The following is a 26,388-nucleotide window of genomic DNA, read 5'->3' as shown; positions in this document are numbered from 1 at the left end:
AAAATCCTTATAAGACGGACAGTTATAACGCGGATACTTTATAAAACGGACACTTTTATCGTACCAAATGATATTTTTACTTGAAAAAGCTCTGTATAAAGCTGACACATGAAAAAAACCCTATTATTGACGAGAAAAGTCAAGAATGCTGTAATCATTTACGAAAAAAGTGGAGGAACTCCAAATATAACTTCAATCCGAGATTTCTTCGAGTAGATTATAAAATACAATGTATTTGTTAAGTTGATATTTGTTTTTGTTTATATAAAAGTAGAGCGTATGAATAATATACGTTACATTCCTAAAAATATATATCATTTCCTTAATTTGAAAAGAAGAGAACATAGAAAAAACGTCTATAAACAAAAAATTTATTTCCGCAAAATTTTGCTCTGAAAGTGATTTTTGGATATCTCTATAAAGCGGATACCTCTATAAGACGGACACTTTTTTTGCACCAATGGTGTCCGCTTTAGAGAGATTTCACTGTATATTTATACATATAGAAAAGAATTACCGAATTACGTAACGGCACGAAGCGCTCGCAATGTAGTTCCGACTTTTTTAATAAAATCGAAGTAAGATCTGCGTTCCCAACCTTGTCTCGCGAAAACAGACGTAGAGCCCGGTCCAAACGGAGCGCAGGGTATTGAATTAATTTCTCGCATTCGTTTTATCACAGAGTCAAATAAGTACACATGCATTGGAGAAATGTTGCTTCTTTTCTAGCATGAGCCCTGAGTGGGTTCTGGAGTAGGTGCCTCTGGCTCCAACCCTAGAGCCTCATATTGTAAGGATGGAGCCTCTGCCTCCAAAACTGGAGCCACAGTGTGTTCTGACATAATTTTGTAATATGGCTTAATAAGAAGATTTTTGTTTCTGATCAGCTAAGGAAAGTTGAAAGAGGAAGAAAACACTAGGCCCTACTCGTTTAAGCGAGACAAGGTTGGGAATGCAGTAATAGTCTACGGAGATTTTATGAAATAAAATCGACAGCAATGTGCGAGAGTTCTGTCTGCTTCGTAAAAAAGGAATAAAAACAAACTCCCCGCACATATCTGATGTAAAACGCCGAGCTCGCTTAGCTCTGCCAGGTCATATATAAAACTCGGGTACATCTCATTAAGCATTACACCCAGAAAAACTGCATATGACGACACATTTCCCTTAGTGGCGAATATTTTGTCTGTTAAATCATGTCGTCTAATATTTTTTGTTCTATATCCAATAATTTATCGGCCCAACTGAATGGATTGTGTAAAAATCTTTTTCGTGCAGTCTTCTGTATCGTAGGTTGGCGCATTGCCATTGGCATTGGTTTAAAAAGCTGACGGCGGTTGGTTGTAATAAGGAATAAGTAATTATAAATTACTATAATTGCTTTAGTTACCAGAGAGGTTTAAAAAGAGATCATCTCATAAATTCTACTAATACATTATTTGTGAAGTTGATCAACACGCTCGTTTGTGTTTTCTTGATTACTCGCTCATTTCCAACAATATATATAAATTTTAGTGGCAGAGCTATGGCAGCTAGAGATATGTTTTTATACTGGGTATCGGGCAGCGCTCCATGTTGGAGGGCTATGATTGTGTTGGAAGAGAAGGGTTTAGCAGGATATGGAAATAAATTAATTTCTATCACTAAAAAGGAGCAAAAATCAGAAGAAGTTATAAAGATAAACCCACGTGGACAGGTATGGAAATTGTTTGAGCTTAATACACACTTTTTTGCTTACAAGAGCTAGTTTCAACTCGACAAGGATGCACGAAATGTCGATGTTAGAAATTTGCACCACGGGCGAATTCCTACGACTAGTCAATAATATTTCCGCAGTAATAAGGCACCACCCACGAAGTACTTTTAGCTAATAGAATAGCCTTATTTTGTTCTGTAAAGTATATAAAAGGAAAAAAATTATATAAGGAATTTCTGTAAATAAAAAAAAGTTTATCTTTTACGCTTACTCCAAAAACTGTCTAAACATATCATGGCGAATGACGCGCCGTAATAAGAATATTTTATTTCGTTCTTTCCGTGTGAGGTTACGAATTGGCAACGAAATAATCCATTTTAATACATACTTCCACACTTCACCGATGCCAAAATTTTTAAGCCCTACGTTATTCAAAACGACCGTCAATGGTCATTTCCTGATTGTGTGGTCTTTGAAGAAAAAGTGATATTGTCACTCATTTACATGTTGATCTCTGTGTCGCTATACAGTGAAACAAAATGTCATCTCCACAAATTTTCCTGACGTGCTGGTACCAGTTATTAATTCTCTTCAGTAAAAGCACTGTTTTATAGCTTAATTGATGATAACAGGCTTAAATGATTGACTCAATCGCGACACATATAAAAAATCTGTAATGATCCCCAACTGAATTCGAAGTACGCCGGTTTGCGTCCAAGTCGTCGAAACTGACATGCCTCTATTAGCCGTCACTCGTGATCACTTTTCCTTCAGGTATCGTGACTCGTGAAGGAGAATTAAATTGTTGATCTGACAGTATTTAAGTTCGTCAAACTCAAGGTAGCAGGTGGCCAGAAATCGAGTTCAAAGATGAAAATTTGTCAGCGAATATAAAATTAAGTTGGATAGCTAAAGACTAGATTCATTCTTCTTATAGGATTTTTGGGGTATACAAAAATTCACAGCATAGTTCTAGCAAATTCTTGCAAACGTGATGTCACGTGATATTGCTCCTTGCTCACATGGGGTAAAACATGGAATTTTCACGGCCAAACCTTCACAGTAGAAACTTTAATAAAAACAATTTACAGACTAGTGCACTTTAAATCGAAGCCAATTATCGAAGAATAACCAGTTTGTAAAACATAATAAAGATTTGAGGCCTGAAAAGAAGAGGTCCTTGAATGATCCAGCCTTTAATTTATGAAGGTTTTACCAGATAAACGGCATGCTTACCCCAGTTCGTAATGGCGGCTGTAATAAATGATTGGCTTACGCAATATCACATGGAAGCGAATCCGTGAGAATAATCAAATAGATGTATTACAATCAATTGTAAAAAAGGAAAGTAACTACTTTACACCCAATCGCGTCCCCATGATCTGTTTTTACATTTGAAAATACGGAAGGCTAAGTTTCGAAAAAATGATAGTTCTCGCAGCAAACTTGAGAAACATCGAGATTTGCAGGATTTGAGATTTGCAGGATATTCGTGGAAAAGACTAACTTTGTTTGCTGGATTCCTATCACCTATGAATCTTTTTTAATTTCTTCTCTGAAAACGTATGAAACTTATTTTGTTGTGTCTATTGTATCAGGGTAACTGTTGAATCATTGAAGAAATGTCACTTCTTTCCTGTTACGCCGTGCATACAAATTGCTTGAAAGAAGTATAACATTATCAAATGAATGCAAGATAAACACTTTTTAAAATAAACGTACTTTTTGGTTACAGACATTAGGATATTTCATCTTATCAGTATGTTACCTCTTATGTTTGCTTGTTTTTTTAAACAAAATTTGATGTGCATAGATTTTACGGCACTTCGATGTAGGTTTTTTATTGTTTAGGTACCAACATTCAAACATGGTGATATTATACTGAATGAGTCGAAAGGAATTTGTCATTACTTGGAGGTGATTAAATGAATAAATTAATAAATTACGCTTTTCAACCTTTTTCATTTAGAATTTTTTAAAACATCTGTTAACAATTTTTCGTGTAATTTGTTTCCATTTTGTTTTCAGATGAAAACAAGGTTTTTGTTCTCATCTGAATCTTGTTTTCTCTGCAGGCGTCCACAACACTTAGCGTGATGCGGATCAGATAAAAATAAGATCGGTAATATCTGCAGACTTCTTTTAGGTCTTATATTGACCAAATTTTTTTTAACTTAAAGTCGGTCTATTTTTCTGGGTAAAAAGTACGTAAATAAACACAAGTTGGTCTCAGCGAACACATACTGGGTGTACCATTCCTATAACATAGGTTTGAAAGAAAAATATGTTATTTAGAATCAGTTCAAGAAACAAGGTACGCAATTAATTCCTGATGATGCAACAAAACAAGCACTTGTCTTGCAAAGAATGTATGAGGTGAGTTCTCAACATTTTTGATCGCCATGAGTAATAACCTTAAAACATCGGGGCGCCATTTAAAAAGAATGTACGTGGTTAGTTTTCTAATCGCAACAGGAAATAAAGCCTTGTATAATTCGATCGTCCACTGCATTTTTCAAACAGTGACGACTCCAATAAGATTTTGTTTCTTATCTCGAGGTTTTTGCATTTAAACTTTTAAAGTGCAATGACATTCCATAGAATGGCTAAAGAATATCAGCGTTTTTTTCTTCTACCTAGACGACCATATTTCTTTCATTATCATTTTTAGCGACGTATTTTGTTTAGAATGTAGATCTCCCCATTCAGAATCTGAAAAATAAAGATATTTCAAGAAAAAATGTTTTCTTCGATTTTTTTTTTACTGACTGTTAACCGTCAAGTCATCGAGCGTGACTTAATACAAAAAAATGTCCGGCTTTTCTGAAGCTAACTCTAGAATGATGAAAAGTCACCAAGAAGGTTTTGTTCTATTATGTGTATAAAATGGTCTAAAAATAGCTTCAAATCTTTGGTCTTTGTTTTGTAGAGTGAAAATATTTTCGATAAAAGTATTAAAGCGATCATGGTTTATTACTTCACCACGGAGAAAGAAGATATTGATGAAGAGTATTTAAAAAAGAAGCGTGAAGAATTAGCGAAAGAGTTGGAAATATGGGAGAAGTATTTAGAGGGTAATTTTATCGCTGGTCCTGATTTTACCATGGCCGATATTTATGTCTTCACCTATCTTGCAGTATTGGTTCGTGGAAGTTTGACATTGGATGCAAGACCAAATATCAAGAAATACTACGAGAGCTTATGCAAACGACCTTCTATTCAAGCTTCATGGCCACCACATTACAAGGAAAGCCCTCCTACGCAGATCTTTGCTGGTGTTTAATGATTTTCTGTTAAATTTTTTTTTGCTGCATTAATATTTACATTTTATTATATATTCCCAATCTTAGGCTCTTTAATACAGTAAATAGATTAGACCTCTCTACGAATTATATTTTCTACTCAGAAGTTGCTTTTATTTGTAAAAAGTTATTTGTTTAACTATGTTATTTTTCAATTGGTTGTTTACTAACAAAAAAACCCGGAGAGAATTGTCCTTTATAAAGTTACTTGATGAGGATATCATAGTACGCAACAGTACAACAATAAGTCCAAAATTTAATTGACTGGTTGCCATGGTTACCCGTTGCTAGGTGAAATATAGGCTCGACGCTAAACCAAATAACTGAATAACATGCGCTGTTTTGAGTGAAACCCATTTTCGCAAGGCTAACTGGTCTTCCAGACAACTGATGCGGTATTTCTTGGACGAAAGAAAGGCTAAAACAAGGCGAAACTAGACAAAATAGCTGAAAGTCAAAACTTAGATTTAAGCACTAGGTAGTACTAATGCCTGCATCGACAGAAGAAAAAGCGTCTGTGCTTCGATCTTGAGAATTCTGTTTCGCGTGGATTCCCAACTTAAACAGCGAAAAACTTGTTTAAAGATTATTTTATGGACATTCTTGACTTGCGGATCGACAAAAGGTATACGGGAGCACTATTTCGACCTGAACAGCATCAAATAGCATAAAAAAACTTTTAGTGTTCAGTCTAATTGATGACGAGTAAACTCTGACGAGTTCCCTTTGGTGGGTACACTAATAATGCAGCTTTCTGACTGCTTGTGCAACAATACGTTTTACATTTAGAACTGTAGTTTATTGTCTTGAGAGGCTCAAAAGTGGCATCTAGCGATTTTTAGGCGATAAACATGGAACAAGGTGCAGAAAGCTTCCCAAAAATGGTCGCTATGGGCGTTGCTATGCAATTATATTTGCGGTTGGTTGAGAAAAGTGCCAGATTGCACAATAAAAACCTAAATTTGTCACAAGCAATACTTGCCACGGTATTCGAAATGAATTTGTTGTCTGAAAACAGGTAAAACACAATTTTTGATGTTTAGCCATTTTTTCTTTGTAAACCACCTTAAAGCTTACCTCCCTTAAACAACAAGTTAATTTCATCTGAAAGAGCAGCCCAATGTTCAAGTTGAGATAATCTCTAATATTAAAAGCATGTTATAATTTTAAGGCATAATATTGAGATCTATTTGATGACGTCATGCATAATTTGCGGAACATTATTGAAGCCCATAATCTTGAGAACTGCTAAAGAACTTACAAGCTTTTACAAAAATTTACAAGCTTTTTTACATAAAACTAATTTCGATTATCAACGAAGATGAGCTTTAAAATAAAAATCATGAACAGTTATTTTTAGAATGTCGTTTGGAACGTTGTGGTGTAGTCAGAAACCAAGTTAACGTCAACAGACATTAATTAAACAGGATGATATTTACTGATTGTTTTTAATCACTTTAAATTTGGGCAAGCATTGCGTTTGTATGTGCACTCACAAGCTTCTCACATTAATATCGTGCAACAACAATGGCAGCTAAAAACATCTTTTTATATTGGGTATCTGGAAGTCCAGCATGCTGGATAGTTATGACTGCATTGGAAGAGAAGGGTTTATCAGGATATGGAAATAAATTAGTTTCCTTCAGTGATATGGAACACAAGTCAGAAGAAATTATAAAGTTGAACCCACGTGGACAGGTATGAGCATTTTCGTTGTATAAATTTGCGCAGATACCAAGCCTACATCCCCCACACAAATTATGCTGAGACAAATTGGGAAATTTTAAGGTTCGTCGTCACAATCATTTAAATAGGCTATTTCTATAATAGGTACACGCAGGATAAGACACGTGCATTTATAATGTTCTGATGCGCATGCGCATAACCCGGGTTACATTGTAGTGCAGAATTCGAAAAGTAACTTCGTGTCCGACTTATCGCAGAACGTCGGAAACAGCGCTGTTAGACTAACCAAGATGAATTCAATCTAGGTCCTTTTTACTGTTTAGGTACCAACATTCAAACATGGTGATATCATTCTGAATGAGTCGAAAGGAATTTGCCATTACTTGGAGGTAACTTCATTGATTTGTTCTGTAACAACAGCATTGCTTAATCTTTGTCAGCTGGAAATGAATTCAAAAAAAAACATGGTTTATATGTATTTTTAAGATTTGGATGTAGTGCTCAACATGGTTGCTACTTTTAAACTTCATAGATTTTTAAATTAAGTTTGACAAAAAGTGTGTTATTTAGAATCAGTTCAAGAAGCAAGGTACGCAATTAATTCCTGATGATGCAGCAAAACAAGCACTTGTCTTACAAAGAATGTATGAGGTGAGTTCTCAACATTTTTGATGTTGGTAAGGAACGCTAGAATGGAACTTTATAAAAACAATCACCAGCAACTTCTTGAAGGAAACTCTATTAAATTAAAATTGTGAAGTGAAATTTACATTTAATGCATGGCATGTCAAGCTTGCCTTAATACAAAAAACAAGGCTAAAATAAGAATGCGTGGGCCTTTTTAAGTAGTTTAGAGTACCACGAATAATCAGGCGTATGAAATAAGTGAGGAGGAGGCAGATTTTGTAAAGTGTAGTGAAAATAATTCTAAAATCACTTCAGTGTTACACTTCGTTCTTTTTCAGAAGTTAAGTCTTACTGCAGATGTAAAAAACTCATGTAAACAGACCGAAAAGCAATTCAGGTAAACAGAGTGCCACTGCACATGTGCATAAATCATTCCGGCAAAGTGAAACCTCATGTAAACAACGCCTTAGGACCTATGGTCTTGAAATAGGGACTTTTATTTCATTCAAGATTACATTTACTTTTTATAAGCAATCGCTATGGAACAACCTCCATTTCTTGATTTTAAAACGAATAGTTATTTAGTCTTGGTATTTGGGTAAAAATTTGACATTAACGCTAAATATATTGGGTATTGCCCTTTTTCTATGCTTTTCTATGCTTTGATGGCTACTTACTAACTTTTCATAAATTTTGTATTAGATGCCTGTCTGCCAAATTAGTAGGTCTCACATTTATTGTAATATCTAAATAAATATAAAACATTCTTTAAATGCAAATACGGAACATAAATTTGGAGAATTTCATCAATTTTTATTGTTTCATTTTCAGAGCGAAAATATTTTTGAAAAAGGTTTGAAAGCAATCATGTATTACCATTTTTATACTAAAGAAGAAGACACGGATGAAGAGTATTTGAAAAAGAAGCGCGAAGAATTAGCGAAAGAGTTGGAAATATGGGAGAAGTATTTAGAGGGTAATTTTATCGCTGGTCCTGATTTTACCATGGCTGATATTTATGTCTTCACCTATCTTGCAGTATTGGTTCGTGGAAGTTTGCCATTAGATGCAAGACCGAATATCAAAAAATACTACGAGAGCTTATGCAAACGACCTTCTATTCAAGCTTCATGGCCACCGAGTTATAAAGAAAGCTCTCCTACGCAGATCTTTGCTGGTGTTTAGATGATTGCTACCTTAGCTTAAGCGTAACCACTCTTAAAAGTTTCCCAATTTAAGAAAAGGAAACCAATCACTCTTTAGTTCAAAAATTATTAAATAAAAAGGATTCTGGAATCTTTATGCTCTGATAATTAGGTGGCATTTTATCTTCCCTTTTAAGGTCCTAGAATACTTTTTAAAACAGTAACAAACTTAACATTCTCGTGTCAATGCCATAGCAAAATAGGTTTTTAGCTGTGTTTAGTACGTATTGACATTTTTCACAAGAGGAATCAAAGGACATTGAGTAAGAGGAGATTAATTCTATATGATGTGTCTTTGTCCCTTATACACTGCTATCCTCATTTGCGTAACAGATAGGTTCTGAGCCGATGACGAAAAAAGTGCGGGTTTTACAAAACACACCACGTTTTTTAAGAATTTATTTTATTGTCAGTGCAACTGGTAAAAATTACTTTGGAAAGTTTATGTAATCTAAAGGGAAAAATTTTCAACTTTTTTTGTAGTTTCAGTGTTACGGAAATTTACCACACATCAATTTCTTAAAAAAAATTATTCTTAACATAAAAATTAAAAGTTAAAATCGTGTTTTTTGTATTCAATGTTACAAGTGTCAAATCAAAAAGAGCTACATCCTTCTATTTTGAGACAGCCTCTAAAAATGTATCTTATTCCAGGCCACATCTATACCATGTTGAACACAGATGAGCTGAAACTGTGGTGTCTCACTTATCGTAGGGATCTACACCAAATTCTGCAAACTCATAGTCTCTCTTGTTCAAATATATACTCGGTTTTTCTTTCGCTTTTCCAAATGGAGCTGGAATCCACATATTTGAAATCCATTTTTCACCCTTGATCACATCACAGCCACCATGGAGACTGTATAGATCCAACTCTCCCATCCAGCCATCTGTTTCATTTCTTAAATGATTGTACCATAGAACAGCTTGCCGCTTCTTTGCTTTTACAACAAGATTGGCGCGATTGCAACCATGTGAGAGATTGTATTTATCTGAGGACGTGTTACCATGGGCACGTAAATTCTATTGGCGGAAAAATAATACAGAATAAATTTTATAAAATTTTATAAAACGCAATTTGCAAGGTTTCGATCGATGCCCAGTACTTTTCCGCCAACCGAAAACTATATGCAATGCATTGTGTAGACGTTTTTTTATCCCAAATCTATAAATATCGCTATTTGTGCGTGCTTATTTTTACATTTAGTCTGTTTGCGCGTAATAAAACACCTGTCAAAATCCCCATTTTAATTTTGCTTCGGTTTTTTAAAAGATGTTGCTTTAATAATTACCGCCATATAAATTAAAAAATTAAAAAGGGGAAAAATAGGGAAAGTTAGTACCAAAGAAAATTTCAACATTTTGCCTAAAAGTGCGAAAAAATAATGCAACCTTGTTCCCAGGGCAATTTTTCGCTTTTTTTATATCCGAGACGGCGCAAAGGAAATGATTTTTTTTTCTCATTCATTTCTTCTCGCCGTCCGAGATTGTCAGAAAGAGAGAAATGGGCCTGGGGACGAGGTTGAAAATAATGGTTTCATTCGTTATGCATTTTGTCGTCTCTTGCTTGGGAAATAACCATAATGAGAGGAAATGTTTTCTATTAAATTTAAATATTTCACCTCTGGGTCGTATGAAGTGTCTCCTGCAACAGGAAAAGCTGTTTCGCCACCTTCTTCAACGTCATTTAAATACAACACAAATGTTATATATCTAAAGTATATATATATAAAGTAAAAATATCTATGGTTACTATTGGATTACAACAACAATAACAACGACAACAACGACGACAACAGCAACGACAACATTAACGACAACAATAACAACAACAACAACAGCAACAACGACGACAACAGCGGCAACGACAACATGAACAACAACGACAAAAAAAAACAAGCTAATAGGAAGCCAATTCGTTTCGGGGCAACGATGGAGTGTGTGTACTTGTGAGGCTAACATGGTTGGGAACAAGAAAAATAAATAGTTAGTTAGTTCATCTAAATAAATGCAATTTATTGTTATGTTGATTGTGATAATTAAAGAAAAGGATTATCGTTTTTTCGTATTTTCAAAACTACAAAAGCAGTATTCTTTCCCCGTAGTAAAATTATCTCCAGTATAAATATACCTGCACAATTTGCATTCTCCGACACTTTCCAACACATCTCCATCATATTGATGACAACAAGGCACTTCATGTCTTTTGTGTGTCTCACTGTCATGATGGGCGTGGTAATGACCACGAGGAGGGTAACGTAATACCTGCGAAATAATTATATTTATAAAAAATATATTATATATATATATTATATAGCGTGTATGTATCATTATGTAGCAACAAACGTATCAAAAACATAGTTAGGTCACACATATTCCATAGGACCTGCCCCCAGGGCTTTTCCACGTCAATTATGTTCTCACAGGACTCCTCCTTTGTTGATATAAAAAGTATTTATTACCTGAAGTTGTTCTCCACCGTAGATAATTTTGCGTGGTAAGCCTGTCAATTTGACCAACCTAAATGTAGAAAATATCGTTACACGTCGGTGTGGAGTATTTTTTTCGACAACTGAAAATTATATGCATTTCATTGTGTAGATGTTGTCTTCCGTCATGAAAAGATAATGACGACGATAACGAGTTACAAACTTTTTTCCGGTCAGTACATGACTCTCATTATTTCATAAATGCTATAATTATTACCATTCCAAATATTTAAACAGGATAACCACTTCAATTTTGCGAAAACTGTTATCAATGGAATTATTGAGGTAGAAATAAATAAATATTTCTACCCACATAATGAAATGTATAGATTAAGTATACCCCGGCACCCCTGCCCAATTTTCCTCGCATGGCATGGGTTGACATGTAGCTGTGGTAAAGCTAAACAGAAAGTGTACATTAACGGGCGTACGGAAGTTCACTGTTACGTGCTTTCCAAAAAAATTACGTGCCTTCTAGCGACGGCTAAAGTTAACGCCAGTCTGTTCATACAGGCGTTAAAAACATCATTATTAAAATTAACAACCACTCTATACTGGTACGGATAACACAGTTTAAGCTGACGAAAAAAAGCAACGCCGTGCCCAGGGTCTCTTGCACTTTTTTGATAAATGAAAGAGTCACTGGGAACGAGGTTGGTAAAAAGTGCTGCGGAACAGGCGATCCTCATCCACTGAGTGTAACTTACTTTTCTCTTATCTTGTGTATTGTAGGATCAATCCATTGCTCCATGAACAACCATGCCTGCTCGCTATGTCGTACCATGAAACGAGGGTCGGAGTTGATCAGGCCGTGGACGTAATCTTCCATTCCAATTGTGTTCAAGTTGTCAAACTCTTCCTTGTCGATGACATCTGTAGAAATAATAATTCTAAATAATTTTTATAGATTTTTTTCCGAAATTAATAAAGAAAGGCATACAATCTCGACCTCAGGGCTTTTTTCTCTTTTTGATATCAAGACGGCCTGAAATATTTTTATAAGAAGCACAAGGGTTATCATTTTGGTGCAAAGAGGGAAGAGAAGAGAAAAAAGTTGCAGATATGAGTTATTAAAAACAAAACCTCACCGTCATTATCAAGAGCAGTTTCTTCGATGCTTTTAAACCTAAACAAAAATATTTATTTATAACTGAGACACAAGGTATAAACAGCGAAAAAAGAATTCTTTATGATGCTGAAAGGTATTAGTTGGTCAGCGATTTCTTAACAGCAAGCGCAGTTAAACAAAGTGGATATTTCTTTATAAACAAAGTAGATTTATTTACAAACATAATGAAACATTAAACATACATTTTTCGTACGTCTTCTTCTTCCAAAATTATAGTTCTTCTTGCATGGATCAAGCTCACAATCTACAAAAAATATTGACAGTACGACGATCCATTAATTAAAAAGTCAAACAGTAATTCGATGTTAGGGGGGGGGGGAATGCTGTTAAAATATTTCATCCTGTGAAACATCGATTTGTTCTAGGGGGATAGAAAGAGAGAAGATCTTTCTTTTGTTAAAGCACGTGCTTTATTCAGCTTATAATTTTAAATCTGGCGCTTTAAATTTCTAACAAAGTAATAATTAGAAATCTCAAAACATGATTGGTTTATAGAAAATAATCTTTATTAAGCCTGATTGGTTTACGTGCTGCGGTATGATGGAATGTTTAATAAATTTTTTAAAGATGGCTGCAAACGCAGGTTTGTTGGAGAATAAAGAAACATTTTAAGACGATTCATCTTTTACGATTGGGGCAGAAACGAGGTGTGCAAAATCCAAGCGCCGGTTATCTTTTTTTTGGTAAAAGAGGCGTCATCCTCTTCTGATTTTCCCTGCAACAAATTCTCTTGATCAACTAAACTTTTAGAAAAAAATTTCACTGATTTTCTTTTGTCTCATGATAACATATAAAAATTATTGACCCCTATCATTACCCCGTTTTTAATTCATAATGCCAACTTTTCCAAACAATGGTCCAGCTCAGTATCACGTGAATTCCTGAATTAGAACTGTCACATGTTTTGTGCAACATATTTTGAGGAGTATATGCTGTCTAATTGTACCATTTACCCGATTGTCACCGGATAACCCGGTTTTAGTGACAACCCGGGGGTAGGACGGATCTTGTTTAAACCAATAACAACTCACCTCTTCAATATCTGCAACACCGTCTTTATTTTTATCCCATAATTCGAAATCTGAGTAAAAACCGCCCGCAGAACCTCGTTCTGAAATAGAGGATATAAAGTAGTAATATAACAAAATATGTCGCAAATTAACAAAAACTTTAAGAGAAGAAACTTTCGCGGAAAGAAACGTGCGAGTAAAAAAACTTTCGCTGTAATTGCCAAGTTGCTCAAACGCGAAATTTGTTCCCGCAAAACCTCAAAAATTTGAAAAAAAATAAAATGCATCGTAAACTTTCAACCGAAATATAGTTTCAGAGGTCTCAAAGCTCTCGAATCTGCAAAAGTTTATTCCTGCGTAAATTTTACAAAATACATAACTGCGAAAGTTAATTCTCAAAGTTTTTTCCCACCCTCATTCCCAGGACAGTAAGGAGCTTTGTACTGTCATTTTTTACACGAAGTCCTGGATATAAAGTTAATATTAGAAGTACAAAACTAAACCTACTTCCGGAAAATTTATACTCGTATTTGGGTGTAAGTCCGCCTTTTGCGCGACTCGAGAACATTCCTCCTTCTTCTGGATCTTGCGCTCTTTTAATGATGTGATCGCACTCCTCGTCAGAAAGAAAATCTGGAATCTCTATAATTTTCAAAAAAGAGAAAATATATATACAAAAATAGTTTGAGAAAAACAATAGAAAACCAAACAAAAACAAAATTTCATAACAAACAACTTTTAGCAAAGTTAATAAATAATCAGGGCTTTAAATGCATGTCTAATTAGCCTAATTTCTTTATCAAACCTGAATTTAATGCAAAAACCTATTAAGAAACTTTTGAAACTAAAGATTCAGTATAAATCGAAAAATTTTAGAACTAGACCAGCCGCCAGGTTTCTTTCAAAACAACCCGTTTTGGGCGTTTTGTCTTTTTTGTAGATTAGAATTTAAATCGGTAACAGTACAAATAATCTAGAATAATCACGTGTTCAATCACATGTGTAATTTACCGAACAGAAGTGGTCTCATTGACCGTGTGATAACGTCAACTACCTTTCCGTCGCCGACGTCAACTTTTTCAACATGACCAACCTTAAAAATAATAAAATATATAAACTTTAAAAACTAAAGATTCAAGTATGTATAGTGATTTTGAAGAAGTAATGGAAGCCAACCACCCTCATCCTCAGGGATTTTTGCTTTTTTGAGATAAGGAAAAACTCCTGAGGAGATGGGTTGGAAGCTGACGCGATTGATTTATGGGGATTGAGGTCCAGAATGTTGTTGGGAAAAAGGGAAACGTTGCAATTAAAACTAAAAGTAAGTTCTTAAACGTTCCCAACAACCTTCGCAAGGCTGTCTGTCTTTATCATAACGTCTAGGTAAAGCGCGCTGGGAGCGATGTTGGTCTAACACAGTTCAATAAAGATATTCGTGAAAAAAAGCTACCTCGACACCATCTCTTCTGGTTAAACCTTCTGTTGCTGAGTACAATATCTTGTCTGATTTAGTTTCAGTTTGTTCTTCGGCTGTGTAAGTATGTTTGTGTGTTTCTTCTCCATGACATTCTTTCGTTCCGTCTTCATTCAAAATACAATGTCCCTTCTCCTCACTTGATACTCGAGAAAAGGAAGCCACAAAAAGCAATGCAATCAATATCCGTTCTTTGAGCGTCATAGTTAATACTCTAGAAATATGTCGAAAATTATGTTAGGAAATCCTACTGTATTCCCTTAATTCCCTTAATTTAAAAGTCTGCGTGTCTAGAAACTGACACAGCAGCCGAAAAGAAACGTAAAAGCTAATTCTCGGCAAGCTAGAGACTATTGTTTAAATCTACGGAGAAAATAACATCAGTATATATTGGCACTTGAAACTCACACAAACTCATTTTCAGCAATGTAATCGGCACAACAACAGGAAGTTTTCAAACCTATCGTTGTTTATACTTCCTTCTTTATTTTTGTTCAAGAGCTCAGGTTCATCTCATATTTCTCTGAGGACGAGAATGTTCCTTTTTTTTATTATGACCACTGTGGCCACACCCAAAAAATCCTTAGTGTTACCTATATGATCGATAACAGTGGAAACTTCCCAAATATCCTGCACTGTTTCCGCTGTATTGGTGTGTCTGTATTTTTTCATTCATTACGTTGGGACCCCAATATGGTCATGTTATTAATAAAAAACAGTTTACATGCAATCAAGTGGCGTAGCATTGCGGAGGGGTATAATGAAAAGATTGCTGAAAAGACACAGAAAAAAGCTTACCAATTTGATGTAACTCCTTCGATTGTATGTATGGTTTGATTCACAATGTGTAAAAATATAGTTTTTTCTAATATTTGATCTTTCAGAATACTTGTAACAATTGCGATCAACCATTTTGTACAGACATTTATTCGCATATTTTGGGCATAAAACGTGCGCAAGTTCGATAAAAAAACATGCCGAACTGCACGAACATACATTATTTTTGCACCTACTGAAGTTCCCTGCTTGATTAAGCATACGCCAATTGGGCTAACGGAATATTTATACAATTAGTTGTACTCCCGCAGAAAGTCATTCGTCCTTGTTTGTCTGTTTTTTTTTGTATTTTTATTAAAATGCAAGAATAACAAAAAGTAATAGTAACCAGACATTGTTCCTCTAATTGTAGCCTAGTTAACTAAGCTTTCTTCTTCGAGTTTATAAAATGAGTTTCTCTCAAACTAAAGCTTAGACGCAAACAAATGACTCAGCGGAAACCCCAAGTTTAAATTGGACAATGTGACTAATCGCTTCAGAGGCCATTTTAATTTATCTGTGAGTTGTTTACCCAACTTGACCACATCTTACTGTGGTAAAAAATTTATAGTTTACTAATGTTTGTTAGGGTGAGTGAAACCACTTGCTGGAATATTCGGATGAGCAAAGAACAATAGAATTAGCCAATCAAAAAGCGCGGTCAGATTTTGGCCGCAAAAAAAATCGTTTGAGACCCAGCGTAATTTTTTCCCACCTTAACTACTCCGATTTCCCGGTGGTAGGAAAAATTACGCTGGGTCTCCTGGCTACTCTAATTGATCAATTTGAGGAATATCAAAAATTAGGTCCACACTTTATTAAAAATATTTACCGCATATATCACCATTGCACATAGATAATAATTGACTTTTTGTTATACTTCTGATATCAGAGAAGTTAAAATTTTATTTTTTCACGTTTACTTAAAATAAACGTCCAGGGTGAAAATTTAATCGGTCACTCACGCTACTGTTGGTGCATGTGTTTGGTTTCCAGTGACCTTTATGTAGATGCTGTTTTTTATTTACCTAGTAAAATGTAAAAATAAATCATATTTTTGGTACTTGTTGGTTCTATATTTTTTTTTAATTTAGATTTTAAATAGTTGTTTGGATTTTTGTGCGTGATGGGTTGGCGCATGCCTTGACCCTATTTAGGTATTTAGGGTCTTTGAAAGGGGAATAAACTTCTCTAAAAGTAACAAAGAAAACGTCATATTACCACAAAACTTGGCAGAAATGTTAGTTGCCAGATATTAGATGAAAAATTGGATTAAAAATTTTGGATGACGTCATTTTTGTCAAGATGACGTCATCAATAAAATTTTTCAACCTGCAAAAAGGCTGCGGTGGAACATAAACTTTGGAATAAGAAAAAGTTTGCACACGATTTAGGTAAAATTACTTCATAAAAGCGTAAAAAGACTAAAATATCTCTTTGAAGCCGTTAACAAAGATAATTGAAGAAAAAACTTTATTTTCCTTTTTTTTCTGACCATCTTTTAACCGATGAGTAACCACGACAACAGATATGACGTCATACCAAAATTTATTTTGACTCTTCTAAAGCTAAAAATAATATCATTCCCTATAACGGTATGCTTGAGTGTCTGACAATTAAATCATAGCCCCTTTCCTTCAAAGTGTGTTCTAGACATGACGTCATATCAATTTTTTTAACTCTCACAGAGCTAACTAAAAATAACAAGAAGCCCTGGTGACTCTAAGAATTTCCGCTCGTTACCAAAATATTTGATGATCTGCTAATTCGTTGTGTTATCGTGCCAAACATTCGAAGAGGTTTGGTGCATGAAGCTCTGAAGATAAAGCACACAAGTGACATTATATCTTACAACAAACACAAACAAAACGAAACGTGTCATAATAAAATCACATTTTAAAAGAAATTGCTAACAAAAAAAACAGCCTATCATTCATCATGGTTGAAAGTCTTGCGATTGAAACGTTTATGGTCGTTTATGGTTTATGCCGTTTATGGTTAAACGGCATTTAGTTGACAAAAAATCAAAATTTTGATGTGACCATCATTTTCAGCATACTTTTTTATTAACTGTGCCAATTTTTGTCGAAAATAAAGTAGTTTTAATTTTTGGACAATTTTTGGCCTGAAATGACATTTAGGTGACAAAAAATCAAACTTTTATATCATCATTTTCAGCATACCTTATTTGTTAAATGTGCCAAATTTGGCCGAAAATTAAGTGGTTTTAATTTTTGGACCAAAATTTTGATGTCACCACTATGTTCCGCATACTTTTTTGTTAACTTTGTTTGTTAACTAAGCCAAATTTTGTCGAAAACAAATACCAATTTTGTCCCAGTACTTAGGGACCTTGGGTACGAAGTTTAAATCTGTGACAGTGCAATTGACTATTTGGGACATGGTTAGTTAGTTAGTCAGTTATACTAATACTATCCTGCTCCCAGAGGAATGTGAAATCCCGGGGTCGATTTTTTCTTAAAAAATGCTCCAAAGGAAAAAAACGACGGTTTTAAAGAATTTCCTACGCCTTCGGGCGCGGAAATTCAATAATTTCATCCCTTGAAACGGTATGCTTCAGTAGTTATTAGCTACAAAAAGGGGATGGGGGTAGGGACTAGACTTTCTTTACCTCCCCTGTGGTCCGAATAATGTTGATAATGAGTGTCTTATAATTAGATCTGTTTTTCTTTTTAAGTGAATGATTAATACTGAAATATCTAGCAAGTTTATCGCCAATTTTCATATAGTTTACTAAACCAAATAATTCTTTCACCCGAGTGTTAACAAAACATTTTGCTACCATTATATAGCAATATACAAAACAATGCCAAAACTGCTAAACTTATTTTTATTTTTTGTCTGTTTGGCGCCTTAATAATTCGGTGGATTAGGTCTAAACAGTAAAACTGTTTTTGTCTTGAATCTTCTCAAGCAAAGGTCATCAGAGAGAGTGAAATTTGAAATATGGTTTTAAAATCTACTGAGTCAGATATCATTTATACTAAATTACGTAGAGATGTAACTTAATATAGATATGTGGGTAGTCCCTCATATCCCTTTATTTATCTCAAGTATTGAAATATGTTTACCTTTGTAGCATCAGCTGCAACTTATAATTGTTAGCTAAACGTGGATTTTCAACAAGCTATTTTAATTGTGCTCTTTTAACCCTAGTTTTGCTGAAAAAAAAGCAATGTGTATTTCCCTTTCCTATTTCAAGCCAAAGACAATTATTTTACGTATAGTGAATAAATAATGTCATGTTGAATTAAAAACAAACAAAAAATAAATAAATAAATAAATTTGAAAATTGAAAATTGAAAAAAAAAATCAAACAAAAATGGAATGGAGATCTTTTATAATCTTATAACTTTGTTGTTTTGGCTATAAGAAAATATTCAGCCTCATTGAATTGAATTTTTAGCTTAATCTGACATGTAAAAATGCTGTTTTGATGGTATTAATGTCATGATAAAGCCCTTTAACTTACTTTTTTATACTAATTAGACTACCAATTAGACAAATTAAAAAAAAAACTTTTTTAAACAGGTTGTTTGTTTGCTGTAGATTTCACATTTTATCAAGTTTCAGGTGAGAATTTCAAAAAATTCACAGTGGTACATTAAAGAAGGTGAGAATTTCAAAAAATTCACAGTGGTACATTAAAGAAAACTAATTCGGGAGAGGTGCATTATTTAAAACTTGTTTCTGTATTCCAAGTCATCGATATTAAGATACGCATAATCGTTCTAGAGATTTACGAAATTCAAATTGATAAAAGACAATTCTAACACAAGACTCAACAATATTCTTCATAAACAAATAAAAAATATTGTACCCTTCATTACGTCACATTAAATTTCTTTGACGTCTTAAATTAGCAATAATAACATGGGCTGCTTTCACAATTGCCTTAATTAATCAACTAATATAAAAAATTAATTATTCGTTAACGATGATTGAGTTATTTATAAAATTGCATAACGAACGAAATAATAATCGGACAGGAGTGTATAAAAATGGATACCATATCCCGGTTATATTCTATTAACTAACGTTACTGAAAAAAAAGGGGGGCTGGAATGAATTTATTATCAAGGAGTGTCGTTGTTTTTATGATTATTCACGTCGCATTTGAAGTGAATTCTCAATTATACGGCGGACAAGGTATGTGGAGTTTTTATTTTTAAATATATACATATTTTATTAATGATAATAGTGTTTTAAGAAGTTTATATTTTTCGTTTTTCACAATTTGTAAAAACAGTGGTCTTCCTTCTGTTTACAAGGGTGAATCACGAATAGAAAGTGCCCGGCAGTTGTCAGTCCGGCGTTCGGGCGGAAGTTGGGGGTTAAATTATTTGCCGTTAAAACATTTATCCCAGACAGCATCAATTTTTTGGGAGAATTTTGAAGTATTTTGAACTGGTCTTCTGCACGCTTCACATGCTTGTCCATGTGCGCTTGTGATTTTAGAGATTAACAATACATTCTCAGATTTTGTCGCTTTAGGGCTTAGGGCAATCTAGAGTGTAAAATTTGAATGCAGGATCGACGTTAAGGGTAAACTTTTAAATTTAGAATTCATCCTTTTCTTTCCCAATTAAACCGTTTTTTTCTTTTTGTAAAACTTGTGTCAAAACTGCTGCAACAAAAATTTTAGATTAAATTTTAAGATTAATTAGACGTAATTAGCAGGATCTAATTTTGCTGACTCAAAAATTTAAAAGTTAAAATTATTTTAAAAAAAATGACGAAAATCACGACAAATATTTTTTTCTGTTTTTATCAACCTCGTTCCCAGGGCATTTTGCCTTGTTGATAAGTTGATAACGGCATTGTTGGCCACTCCGTAATAACGGCTCAGGGGCCACAAGACCCTGGGGACGAGATTGCGTTTTTATCAATAGATGTGATACAACCTCCCATGAACGGTGTCTGAGAAAGTTTCATTTTCAATTTAAAGAAAAATAAAACTAGTGTTAGAATCAAATCAACAAAGCTTACACTATGTTGTGTCAAGAATCATTTTTTTATCAGATATTCGGTAATATTTTGCGGAAAATTTTACTGGGTTCAAAGCTAATCGGCACCAGAAATTTTAAAGGAAAATTCTTCTAGAAATAATACGGACCTTCTTCAGTAAACGCACCTTAAATCGGAGTTTATTAGAATTCATAGTAACGTTATTGTAAGCAGTATTTTTTCTCCTTAATGTTTCCTTTTCTAAAGAAAGAATTCGCATGCTATCAGGGATGTCAAAAAGGCACTATTTATTACCCGAAAAATTCCCGTTTTAAGAAAATGTAAAAAGGTTCTCTTCAGAATTTTTTTGACAAGATTTCTTCTGTCAGCTAAAAAAACGAAAAATCTTTCACAACAAGAAAACAGTAATAGAAAAACACACGATAAAATCATCTATTATTATGAAATATTTGGCAAACACAAAGAAAAAAACAAAAAAAAAGCGAATTTAGAACGTGTATTAACGAATGGGGGAGTAGGAGAGGAAGGTAGGAAATTTCGCTCATGCTGTATCGACGATATTAACTTGGACAAAATTATGACTGTATTATAATTATGACTTCTAATTTCTTTTTTAGATTATTTCATTTTATAGTGTAGTGCTTGTTCCAGTAATTTTGTCATCAATTAAAATTAAGGAGTTATCTTTCCACGTAATTTTGATATTGTGTGTCACAAATTTATATCAACTTTTAAAAAATCAAATTGCTATATTGTTTTGTGGAAATACGCTTCAAAAGCAACTGCAGAGAATACAAGTGAACATTCCGGCAAATAAAAACTTCAGTTTTTGATAAGATGTTTCATACTGCGCAGGCTAACAAATAAACATGACATACAAAATGTGAGTGCTTCAAGTAGGCAGTTAAATATGACCCCGCATTCTTTCATCGCCATAATTTTTAATAATAATAATAATAATAATAATAATAATAATAATAATAATAATAATAATAATAATAATAATAATAATAATAATAATAATAATAATAATAATAATAATAATAATAATAATAATAATAATAATAATAATAATAATAATAATAATAATAATAATAATAATAATAATAATAATAATAATAATAATAATAATAATAATAATAATAATAATAATAATAATAATAATAATAATAATAATAATAATAATAATAATAATAATAATAATAATAATAATAATAATAATAATAATAATAATAATAATAATAATAATAATAATAATAATAATAATAATAATAATAATAATAATAATAATAATAATAATAATAATAATAATAATAATAATAATAATAATAATAATAATAATAATAATAATAATAATAATAATAATAATAATAATAATAATAATAATAATAATAATAATAATAATAATAATAATAATAATAATAATAATAATAATAATAATAATAATAACGTTACTTAATAATTAAACGATAATATATTTTTTGTTGACAGCAGGAAGGTAGACTATTCTTCGCATAGTTTTCCTCTTTATAGCCAGAAAAGAATAAAAGGCGGTCATTTGTGAAATATATCACCCTCGTAAATAATATTTATTATCGTAAAATAAAATGACAACTTTGTCACCAGGCTTTTATTTTCATTAGTCGGAATGGCTACCTTGTGTAAAAATCGATGTTTGCTAAGCTATCGTTCTTTAGTTATGAAAACCCAGAGTTGTTTATTACATTTTATAATTTTTTTTGTCGAATCAAAGGGTATAGTAAACTTCTTAACAAATGAAGAAGAAGAAAAAAGAAAAATGCATAAAATCTAAAACAAAAAACAACACTCCATCTTCAGCAGTTTGTAATTACATCAAGATTAGAGACAAACTTGTTTATCTGTTTTCGCTTTGTTTGTTTTAACTTCTGTGATAGCCTTAATAATATCGATTTCAGTTTTGCTACAATTACGAAGCCATCCAGTTTATAACCATGGTCACAGCCTTTTATTTTTACCCCGATCCCTTTCCCCTCGTTATACTCTTAATTCTTTTATTCAGGAACAGGTGACACATTGAGCGACTGCATTAATACAACAACAAGAAATAGATGTTTGAATTCGTATTATTTAAAACACTACAGAACAATAAATGGACGATGTAATAATTTACAGCATACTACACAAGGAGCGGCGTTTACAAAATTACAAAGATATCTTCGTAAGTATTGGTCAGATAAAGCAGAGAAAAAGTGGGGAGAGAGGAAAGAAAGGGGGAAGAGGGGAGGGAGGGAGGGGAGGGAAGTGGTGGGTGGGTGGTTGGAACGGTAAGTATGGCTTTGCAAGATCTTGTTTTCTTTCCTTTCTTCGCGTAAAAGAAAAATGAGTGACAGATGTTTCTTCACTTTCTTTACTCTTTAAGTCCCAGTAGCTTTTGAAATTTCAGTTCCATCATTGTTGAAAAGCTATTTCACAATCTTCACACTCTTAAAACATACACAACTTACAAATGAACTCCAAGTTATACACATTATAGGAATATTGTTTTCACAATTCGCACGATTTTATTCTTAGACGTAGCTTTTTACTTTTGTGATTTATTTACAGCTGCTCTTTATCATGATGTTGATGGGTTAGACACTCCCAGAGGTTTCCCAACGCTCTCCACACCTGTCCTACCAACTGCACTCGAGGTGGCAAACAAACTTTTTCATGACAACGAAGAAGATTTTGGAAACAAAGGAAATGTATCACTTCTGCATATGACGTATGGACAATTTCTGGATCACGATATGTCATTAACACCACATGGAGCTGGTTCATCCTGTGAGAATCCCAAGTACGCATGCATTATATTATATTTTTTATTTATCTATGTAATCAAGTTAATTCGATAATGAACATTCCATTAGGCATAGCACTAAAGAAAGAGTGTGTTCTGAATTTCAAATATATTATATTTGGAGGAAAGAATACGGATTTTTTCTTCAAGGTTATATTACTTTTGAAAAACTCTAGCTAAAGAATCAGATCACACAAGATAACCATAGCACGTGTGTTCTTAAAAATCTTGCTTTTATACTAATATTAAACATTCTTAAAAATTGAAAGTTAAGGTTCCCTGAACATCTATCAATCGAACATGAGCTTTTCAATTGCACACATTCGCTGATTTTGCTATACCATATTTGAGTAGACCATATGAAATCAACTTAAAGATGAGTTTCATTTTAAACAAAACCATGCAAAAAATTAGGAATGGAGTAGATTCCTATGTTAAGTTCGTCTTAGGGATTATTTGTAACAACATTGAGTATAAATTAGTTATATAACACGTGCGTGAAACATCAACATTTGTTTGCAATGAGATCCCAGATAGAAAATGAAACGTTGAATCAAGAATGTCAAAACGACTATTGAAACGAAGCTCTACAAAACATAAATATATATAGAAACATTATGTATCGCCTCTCTCTCTCTCTCTCTTCAACAGCGTCATGCATTAAAATTCGAGGAACCAGCATTTCATTGCATTTTAGGTGAACATCTAAACTTTTTTCTTACTCAAAGAAGAGAAGAAATACGTTTAATTCGGTTAATTCAATGCAGCTTCGGGTTTTGGGTTTTAAAATTTTACAATTATTTCCTTCTTTTATTATAACGTGACATTAACGCTGACTGTACATGTCAAATTAATTAAGCAATGAAATAGCCTGGAACTACTAAAGTATTAAGCAACCCCAAGGCTAAACTAAAAAAGGATTGCTTCTATCTTGGAATTTTTGGTTCCTGTTTTTAACACTTTTCATTGTTTTTAAGGTGTGTCAATGGTTCCCTTGAAGATTTCCAATATCCTTGTTTTCCAATTATCACTTCGAGAGAGAAAGAGTTAGGCTGTCACAAATTTGTCCGTTCGTCTGCAGTATGTCAACATGGCGATGAAAGAGAAGTAAGGAATCAAATCAACACCATTACATCTTATATCGATGCTTCGAATGTTTATGGATCGTCAATAAATCAACTACGAAAAGTTCGCAAAATTGGACGTAGGTTATTTTGATGTTAATGTATGCTTGTTTAGATGAGATTTTTAAAAATACTAAAGTGAACTCATAAGTTTAATCCTAATCTGATTTACTGGAAAGAAATGACTTGCACTGACAGTAATTTTACTTGCATCAAAAGTTCATTTGGAATCTTTCAGATAAATTAATTAACATTTTACCTTCTATTCTCTCAGCTTTTAGCAAAGCTAAAAAAATACTATGCATTGCAGGTGTTTGATTTTAGTTAAAATTCTTTATCAGAATTGCAAAACATAACAACAGATCCTTTTTAGGGCGTGGATTGCTGAAAATTGAACATAATGGTCTTCTTCCATTTGATACTTCAACAACTGGTTGCGAAACACCAGGAGGATGTTTCTTAACAGGAGATGAACGTGGCAACGAAAATATTGCTCTTACCAGTTTTCATACTCTCTTTGTACGAGAACATAATCGACTTGCGAAACAGTTGAAGATCGTTAATCCATATTGGTCAGGGAGAAGAATATTTCGAGTGACGCGAAAAATTATTGGAGCTATATACCAACACATAACTTATAACGAATATGTGCCTACCTTAGCTGATTTGAAAACATACAGTGGTTACAAGTCAGATGTTGATGCTAGCATCTCAAGTGCGTTCAGCACTGCCGCTTTCCGATTTGGGCACAGTTTGATTAAAAATTCCTGGCCTCAATTGGACAAGAACTTTGATGAACTTTACCCAAGTATATCACTTCGCGCATCGTTTTTTGATGGAACAGCTTTGATCAATCATGGTGTGGAGCCAACTTTAATGGGGTTGATGGGAAACTATTCTGAAGATGTTGATATGCAGTTCACCACTGGTGTGTCGCAGAAATTATTTATTCCACCTGGTCGTCCTGGATTTTCAAATCTTGCATCAGTAAACATTCAACGTGGACGAGATCATGGTTTACCAGGGTACAATGAATGGAGAAAATTTTGTGGACTACCCAAAGCTGTTAACTTTCTTGATTTAGGAAAGGACATTCCCAATGAAAAAACAATCATTGCCATGGAGCAGCTTTATGGTAGTGTTGATAACCACATTGACCTGTTCGCAGCAGGTCTGGCTGAAAAACATTTACCTGGAAAAATTGTTGGCCCAACATTTAGTTGTATCATGAAAAAACAATTTGAAGATTTGAGAGATGGTGATCGGTATTTTTACGAGAAGGATGGTATGTTTACAAAGAAACAATTGTCTGAGATTAAGAAAGTTTCAATGGCAAAGGTGCTTTGTAACAACTTAAAAGACATAGTTTCAGTCCAGAAGAATGTTTTTAAAGTTTACCAAAAAGGAATTTCCAAAAGGCATGTTTGTACTTCATTGCCAGATATGGATTTATCAGCCTGGAAGGTATATGAGGAGGATGATTAAAAAATGGGTTGTGACATAATGTGTTTTTATATTTTTTTAATTTTTTTCTGTGTGTGATATTTATATACATTACGCGTAAAGTAGAGAACTTATGTTTCCTTTAGGGTTAATATGTTAATTATAAATAAATATATAAATAATAAAGGTTTTTTTTTTACTTGTATCTTAACTTCTATACTAAGTAACAACATAATATTATAAAAAAATCTTTTTACTGTGCCACAAATGTTTGCGAAAGTTATTGAAGGCACTGGTGAGATTCTACCCAATGTTGTTTGTTGCAATGCATCAGTCCTCTGGCCTTAAGTTTTGGTATCCAATCAAATTCCAATCAATTAGTAATATGTAGCTTTGCAAAGAGATCTTTGTGTGGCTGTCTAAATAATTTGCATACTTGTATTAAGATATTCGGAAAAAAGTCTTATCCTGAACTGAACTGAACGGTAGGTGGGTAGATAGTCCTCATTAATTGAAGATGGGATGATACAATGCGCATTTCCAACGATACTGTTTTTTCATCTTCACTCAGAAGATA

At 33.4% G+C, this 26,388-nt stretch overlaps 5 protein-coding genes across 5 annotated transcripts; 4 read left to right on the top strand and 1 right to left on the bottom strand.

Annotated features, from left to right (window-relative positions):
* Positions 1-834: 834 nt before the first annotated feature.
* LOC130614890 (glutathione S-transferase A-like) lies at positions 835-5,153 on the top strand. Its single transcript, XM_057436360.1, has 4 exons — positions 835-1,696; positions 3,548-3,613; positions 3,992-4,072; positions 4,626-5,153. The coding sequence occupies exons 1-4, from the start codon at positions 1,526-1,528 to the stop codon at positions 4,977-4,979; spliced, it is 672 nt and encodes a 223-aa protein (XP_057292343.1). The 5' UTR covers positions 835-1,525; the 3' UTR covers positions 4,980-5,153.
* Positions 5,154-6,525: 1,372 nt separating this feature from the next.
* Positions 6,526-8,065, top strand: LOC130613421 (glutathione S-transferase A-like). Its single transcript, XM_057434768.1, has 5 exons — positions 6,526-6,696; positions 7,008-7,073; positions 7,255-7,335; positions 7,650-7,708; positions 8,014-8,065. The coding sequence occupies exons 1-5, from the start codon at positions 6,526-6,528 to the stop codon at positions 8,063-8,065; spliced, it is 429 nt and encodes a 142-aa protein (XP_057290751.1).
* An 88-nt stretch (positions 8,066-8,153) lies between these two features.
* On the top strand, positions 8,154-8,659 carry LOC130614891 (glutathione S-transferase A-like). Its single transcript, XM_057436361.1, has one exon. The coding sequence runs from the start codon at positions 8,179-8,181 to the stop codon at positions 8,494-8,496; it is 318 nt and encodes a 105-aa protein (XP_057292344.1). The 5' UTR covers positions 8,154-8,178; the 3' UTR covers positions 8,497-8,659.
* Positions 8,660-9,031: 372 nt separating this feature from the next.
* On the bottom strand, positions 9,032-15,493 carry LOC130614888 (transmembrane prolyl 4-hydroxylase-like). The gene is made up of 12 exons (XM_057436358.1): positions 15,417-15,493; positions 14,595-14,832; positions 14,156-14,237; positions 13,652-13,786; positions 13,166-13,245; positions 12,317-12,378; positions 12,094-12,131; positions 11,713-11,878; positions 10,979-11,036; positions 10,648-10,781; positions 10,139-10,229; positions 9,032-9,539 (listed from the first exon to the last, which is right to left on the bottom strand). The coding sequence occupies exons 2-12, from the start codon at positions 14,820-14,822 to the stop codon at positions 9,219-9,221; spliced, it is 1,395 nt and encodes a 464-aa protein (XP_057292341.1). The 5' UTR covers positions 14,823-14,832; positions 15,417-15,493; the 3' UTR covers positions 9,032-9,218.
* Positions 15,494-19,519: 4,026 nt separating this feature from the next.
* On the top strand, positions 19,520-26,159 carry LOC130613420 (eosinophil peroxidase-like). Its single transcript, XM_057434767.1, has 8 exons — positions 19,520-19,604; positions 20,559-20,628; positions 20,670-21,006; positions 21,915-21,921; positions 22,465-22,729; positions 22,939-23,241; positions 24,222-24,452; positions 24,710-26,159. The coding sequence occupies exons 1-8, from the start codon at positions 19,520-19,522 to the stop codon at positions 25,851-25,853; spliced, it is 2,442 nt and encodes an 813-aa protein (XP_057290750.1). The 3' UTR covers positions 25,854-26,159.
* Positions 26,160-26,388: the final 229 nt, after the last annotated feature.

Source organism: Hydractinia symbiolongicarpus, chromosome 11, assembly GCF_029227915.1.
Source record: "Hydractinia symbiolongicarpus strain clone_291-10 chromosome 11, HSymV2.1, whole genome shotgun sequence".
NCBI lineage: Eukaryota > Metazoa > Cnidaria > Hydrozoa > Anthoathecata > Hydractiniidae > Hydractinia > Hydractinia symbiolongicarpus.
The sequence above is the reverse complement of the archived record's forward strand: the minus strand, read 5'-3'. Positions and strand labels throughout refer to the sequence as shown.